The following is a 6,821-nucleotide window of genomic DNA, read 5'->3' as shown; positions in this document are numbered from 1 at the left end:
AACACCATGCCTCACTGTTCTGTATAACAAGAGGGGGACCATCACTTTATGCAAGGGGTGGATCTAATGACCTTGATCTAACCACATTATTGACCTGAGGAAGCGGAAGTTTAGCCCACGAAACATGTCATCTTTTATGGTGCTAATAAAGTATTGTCTTTTAATAGAATACAAGCTCAGACATTCATCGAGGTAAGCAACCTCTCTATGCAATGGAGATTTTATCTGAAGATTGAAGAGGCTGAATTCTCTGGAGAAAAAAAATCTTTAATAAAAAAAAAAAAAAAAATTACAAATTTGCATAAAGAAAATAACTTTCTATTACATTTTTGTTTTTCAAAATCAAATACAGCACACTGACAAGTGAAAACATAAGCATGTCACCAGCAAAGATGTAATGTGACTAAATCAGAATCTGAGGAGCCCTAAACAAACGGGACTGATCAATCATGGGGACGGGATTCGGTGTTACACCAGCAGCCTCCCGATGGATCACGGGGGACAGGAAGTGCCGTTACACCAGCCGCCTCTCCATGGATCGCGGGGGACAGGAAGCGGCGTTACACCAGCAGCCTCTCGATGGACTGCTGGACGGTCTGGATCTGAGGCCTTAGCTGGGACCCCTCCTTGATGGTGACGGCACAGGCCACCACAGGCCTGGACACCCCACAAGCTCTGCCCAATGCCTGCTTGGAACGCACAAAAACATACGGAACGTTCTTATCCTCACAGAGGAGAGGGAGGTGCAGAATGATCTCCAGCGGCTCCGCGTCCGCCGCCATGACGATGAACTCTGCAATACCGCGGTTCAGGGTCTTCGTGGCTGCAAAAGAAAATAGGCGAGTAAGACCACCATTCTGTGTCCAGAGATACAGTACAGTGTATATATAGAGATTATATACAGAGATGCGACCACTAGACAGATATGGGATTTATATACCAATCGTAAGCAGCTCATTCTGACTCCTCCCACATTTAAATGACACACCAGGTGCGCGCAAAAGACGCAGACCCATTGGGGCCGATCTTCAGAGGCTGCTGGACGGAGACAGGAGAAGAGCGCAGGTGCAGCGAGGGGACACGTGACTTGTAGGGGCTGGAAGAAGCCCCAGGTAAGCTAGAATCAGGTTTTTTTAATTAACCCTGTGAGTCCTTTAAGAATTACATATTAAAACGGTCATTCATACCTATATTAGGCTCGGTACACACATGCAATTTTAATCTGCAGATGACTGGCCAAATTTACCACTGCCATATAGAATGAGGGCCAACTGAGTTTGAATACAATGAACGGATTGTAAGTAAGCAATCATACTGCATGGCAGTGGTAAACATTTGGCCAGTTATCTGCAGATAAATATTGTATGTTTGTATGGACCTTTACAGCAGATTCCCTGCAAAAATGATCTAGAACGGGTACAAAGACAGACAACTAAATTAATCAGAGGGATGGAAGAGCTCACTTACCAAGAAAGGCTGCACAAACTAAGTTTATTTAGCTTGGAAAAAAGGCAGCTAAGAGGTGACCTGATTAACATGTATAAATACATCAGAGGGCAATACAAAAGCTTGGCAGATGAGCTTTTTGTCCCTAGGCTTGTACAACATACAAGGGGACATGATCTGCGTATGGAGGAAAGAAGGCTATATCTATTTAGGAAGGAGTTCTTTACCGTAATGCTGGGAATACACGGTTCGTTTCTGCCGTGCGTTTCTCCTCAATTGTTTTTGCAGATCGTTTCTGCAGTGGATTCTCTTATCTTCCTCTCGTTTTTCTTATCTTTTTCCATTAACTTCCATCAGGAATCGAGCGCCAAAATAATGGAACGGGAGATCGGAAATGATCTAATCGAACCATCTAATCAGCTCCAAAACAAACCGTGTATTCCCAGCATAAGAGTTCTTCAAATAATGTGGAATAATTTACCACAGGAAGTAGTTATGGCAAATTCTGTATCGGCTTTGAAAGGATTGGATGCTTTCCTTGCATTGAAGGGCATCCACAGCTGTAATGACTCCAAGGGACCAGGAAAAGTAGTTTAGTATATCAGAATTGGTCATACATTGTATATTCATACACAACACATTTGCTGGGACCTGGGGACACCGTTTACTATAAGCAGGTTTACTATGTCAGAGTTTAGGGTTAGATACGACCCAGGGATTTAATCTGATTGCCACCTGGAGTCAGATGGGAATTTTTTTGCCCGAGGATTAATTGGCCAAGCCTTGTCGTGCCTACTACACACGATGCAATATTCCATCAGATTAATGGTCAAATCGATTATGCCCGACAGGTTCGATCTGATTTCTGATTTTTTCTGTTCGATTTTCCGATCACGTCTATACAAATCTGACAAGAAAAACGATCTAAAACCAAATTGGACCTGTTGTAAAGAATCGATTCGACCTTCAAATCTGATGGAAAATCGCATTGCCTATATTCGGTGGGTAGAATGCTAGGTACACACAGTGCAATTTCCCATCAGATTGATGGTCTGACAACAATCCCGCCATGTCTGACCTGCCCGGAGGAGTTGTCAGATTGCACTGTGTGTACCCAGCATTAGGGATCAGTTGGGATATGCGAGGGGGCCGGACACAAAGGCAATGTTTACTCCTTTCTATTCTAGTTGGACTTGATGGACGAATGTCTCCTTTCAACCAAACTTTGCAAGTTATAAAAAGGGATCCAGCAGGAAGAAAAGAGGGTGAAGCGGATCTGAACTCTGACCTTCCTCTCAGCTCTAAAAGATAAGCAACAGCATAATAACCTTTACAGAAAAACATTTCTTTGTTACATCTGATACAAATCCTGAAATAAATCTGCAGTGTGTCTACTACCGGCTTACAGGAAAGCATACATATTGTTACCATCGTGTGCTTTCAAATGAGCTTATCTGACGTATCTGCCATGGCAGTCAGCTGACACAGGGAAGAAATCAGATTACAACTTGTGATTAGACACAAATGAGGGGGAATTAGACAGGCTAAACTCTCTACATACATACAGGGTGCATTTCTCTGTTTTCCTACTGTCCTGTGCAAGAGTTCAGATCCACTTTAAGGTCAGACGTCGCAGGAAACAGACAGAAACACTACAGATATTCATCAGAGGTAGGAGAATCAAACAGATTGATTGGAATGAGCTCTGAATAATGCAGACCACCACCACAAAGGAATCCCCACCCCACACCTGGGGCCCCGCCTCCTAACATGCACCAGCAGGGCCCGCCTCCTAATATGCACCAGCAGGGCCCCGCCTCCTAATATGCACCAGCAGGATGGGGAAGTCAGGAGAAAGATTGTGCAGTGGAAGAGGTTTGGAAAATGACGGTACTCCCCTCCCCCACTTACCTTCATTGGCCCCCTTGCGGAGCTGCTTGTAATTGGCCGACTGTTGCACCAGGTCCAGAAGAGTCTTAGCCAGCTGAGCATCGGCCAGAGGATAGGCCTTGGGATTAACGTCCGGTTCATTCTGAGGGGAAACACAGGGAAAGCTCTAGTGAATGCCAATACGAGGTGTGTAATTCTGCTTTACAGACACATTCCACTATCAAATACCGCACAGGTGCAGCCCCTTCTCCCATCATATAACCCCACATGCAGCAGCCCCTCCCCCTCCAGCAGCACATGAAGCACCCCATCTCCCCCATACAGAGCAGCCCCTCCCCCCCCCCAGCAGCAGCACATGGAGCAGCCCCTCCTCCATTCATATAACCCCACATGCAGCAGCCCCCCCCCCAGCACATGGAGCAGCCCATCTCCCCCATATAGAGTAGCCCCCCTCCCAGCAGCACCCATCTCCCCCCAGCACATGGAGCAGCCCATTTCCCCCAACAGCACCCCATTACTTAAAGGGAACCTTAACTGGCGGGGAAAAAATAATTCACTTACCTGGGGGCTTTCTCAAGCCTCCTGCAGCCGTGCTGTGCCCGCGCCGGTCCTTCGGTGCTCTCCGGTCTCCCTCCGCCGATACGTTTCGTTTTCGGACGACTGCCAGTCGTCCTCGGGCAAAGCGTCATCTTCTTCCGCATTCCCCGCCGTAAAGCGCGTCCGCATGACGCCAAACGCGTCATGCGGACGCTCGTTACGACGAGGAATACGGAAGAAGATGACGCTTTTCCCGAGGACGACTGGCAGTCGTCCGAAAACGAAACTTTGGCGGCGGAGGGAGACCGGAGGGCACCGAAGGACCGGCGCGGGCACAGCACGGCTGCAGGAGGCTTGGGAAAGCCCCCAGGTAAGTGAATTATTTTTTCCCCGCCAGTTAAGGTTCCCTTTAAAGTGGACCCAAACTAAAAATACAAGATTTCAGAAATAAAATCTATTTTCTAAATTATAATAATAAATCGCAGCCTTTTTTCAGCTGCACGATGACAAATATAAAATATTTTCCATTTATTGGAGGAACCCCTCCCTTCCTATCATATTGCCGGGACAGAATCCGGCAGACTGGTGGAGTAGGAGGTGTCCAGCAAAGGAGGAATTGCTAATGGCTGCCACCTGTATAACACTAGTTATGGAAAGAGAAGGGTGAAAGGCATGCACTGAAATGCTCATAGGCTTGAATGAGTGTTTATTTATCTTTGTATGTGTCAGAGACAGGGCTGTGGAGTCGGAGTCGTGGAGTCGGGCAATTTTGGGTGCCTGGAGTCGGAGTTGGGAAAAAATGCACCGACTCCGACTCCTAATGAATTTGTAACTGTAATTAAAATAGAAAATATGATAAAATGTTCTATTTCTCAGATAATAGTCATTAAAAATAATGTATAAATACAGTAATAGCTGTGCTTAGTCCTCAAAAATGAAATAAACCAATCAAAATTAGTTACTTGTGCTGCTTCAATAAAGCAGTCCCCGTATTTTTAAGGTCAGATATACATATCGGATTGTGACTGTATATATGATGTGTACACAGGAATCTCTTATATATACTAAATAACATCTATGCTGTAAGAATAAAGCCTGATGTGTAGCTGTGTCACTAATAGAGATGGTCAACGAGATGGAAATAATTCTGCACTGATGCCGATTTATGCAAATGTATGCATTCCCTTTGCTGATGAAATCAAATAATTTGATAGGTTGTTAAAATTTGGTTTGGTGACTACAAATTAAAGGGTAACTAAGACGGATGAAAAGTAAAGTTTTATACATACCTGGGGCTTCCTCCAGCCCCCTTCAGGCTAATCAGTGCCTCGCTGTCCTCCACCACCCGGATCTTCTGCTATGAGTCCTGGTAATTCAGCCAGTCAGCGCTGTCCGGCCGCATGCCGCTCCCACAGCCAGGAACATTCTGCACCTGCGCAATAGTGCTGCACAGGTGTAGTATGCTCCTGGCGGCGGAGTGTGTGCATGCGCACTACGCCCGACTGGCTCAAGTACCTGGACTCATAGCAGAAGATCCAGGTGGTGGAGGAGGACAACGAGGGACTGATTATCCTGAAGGTGGCTGGAGGAAGCCCCAGGTATGTATAAAACTTTAATTTCATCTGTCTCAGGTTTACTTTGTTACACAGTAGTACTATACTCTACATATGCACTCCCCACAGAGCTGCAGGGAATCCACTGAGAATGCTGTGCACATTGAACACAGAGGTGTTGTCTGTTTACAATCTCCTCATTCCCCTGCAGAATACCTGCACATCATTCTTACATGTACCCACACTTACATTGCCTAGGGCCTGATAGATGTTCTTTGTTCCGGTTTGTACCTTTTACAAGTACTCTTACCAAGGACTAGTTTTAGTCTAAAGGGAATAAATATAGTAGTCTACATATCCTTCTCACTTCAGTTGTCTCGTAAAATTCCTAAGCGTTGGCAGTTAAGAGACGAATTTCATGTTACATACTTTTAATCAACAAAATTGTAATATGCAAATTAGAGGAGTCGGTGGAATCCTAAACTGAGGAGTCGGAGTCGGTGGATTTTTGGACCGACTCCACAGTCCTGGTCAGAGAGGTGCAACTACATATTTTGAATTAAAAAAATGTTTGGTTTGGGTCCACTTTAAGCCCATAAAGCTGACTCTCTACCCCCAGCGCTTAACCCCATCCCCCCCTAGCAGCAGCCCATCCCCCCCCCCCCGGCATACGGAGCAGCCTCTCACCATCTTATTACCCCACATGAAGCTGCTCCTCCCCCCCCATTATATATAGCAGCCCCCCCCCCAGCAGCACATGGAGCAGCCCACATACAGCAGCCTCCCCCCCCCCCCCCTAGCAGCACATGGAGCAGCCTCTTATTAACCCACATGAAGCTGCGCCTCCCCCCAGCAGCACATGGAGCAGCCCATATAGAGCAGCAGCCTCCCCCCGGCACATGGAGGGGTCTCCGGGTCTCACCATTCTCTCTCTCTCTCTCCTCTCTCGTCCCCTCTCGGCTCGGAAGCTTCACGGAGGAAATGTGATCAGCTCAGCAACGCGGCGACACAACGTGCTCCTCACTTCCGGCGGCCACAGGGCGGAACAGGCGGGGCTGTGCGGGGATGTCTGCTAGCCCCGCCTCTCCCGTGACGTCACTGCTGACCAACCCATCACAGCGAGAGACAGAAACTGCGCCACCGCGTGTCCGGATCACTCCCTGCAGCTCCAACATCAGCCTGCCTGCCTGTCTGCCCCTTACATGTCTATAGGCGGGATCTACTGCATACACCCCCCCCCCCCCATCAGTGATCACTACTACTAACCCTACTACCTCTACCACTAACCATAACCTACCCCCACCACTACTAAACCACCACTAACTGTAACCTACCACTACTACTAACCCTGCTACCTCTACCACTAACCATAACCTACCACTACTACTAACCCTA

General features: G+C 47.1%; 1 protein-coding gene across 1 annotated transcript; it reads right to left on the bottom strand.

The window, feature by feature from the left end:
* Positions 1-246: 246 nt before the first annotated feature.
* Positions 247-6,481, bottom strand: SNU13 (small nuclear ribonucleoprotein 13). The gene is made up of 3 exons (XM_068254994.1): positions 6,349-6,481; positions 3,358-3,478; positions 247-823 (listed from the first exon to the last, which is right to left on the bottom strand). Exons 1-3 carry the CDS (start codon positions 6,349-6,351, stop codon positions 561-563), a joined length of 387 nt encoding a protein of 128 aa, XP_068111095.1. The 5' UTR covers positions 6,352-6,481; the 3' UTR covers positions 247-560.
* Between the last annotated feature and the right edge of the window lie 340 nt (positions 6,482-6,821).

This window comes from Hyperolius riggenbachi, chromosome 9, assembly GCF_040937935.1.
Source record: "Hyperolius riggenbachi isolate aHypRig1 chromosome 9, aHypRig1.pri, whole genome shotgun sequence".
In the NCBI taxonomy this organism is placed as follows: Eukaryota; Metazoa; Chordata; class Amphibia; order Anura; family Hyperoliidae; genus Hyperolius; species Hyperolius riggenbachi.
This window is presented reverse-complemented; position numbering and strand designations above follow the sequence as displayed.

Coding starts and splice junctions, on each gene's coding strand:
- SNU13 (XM_068254994.1), bottom strand. Junction 824..3,357: donor CCGCAAGGGGGCCAATGAAG/GTAAGTGGGGGA, acceptor TTTCTTTTGCAG/CCACGAAGACCCTGAACCGC.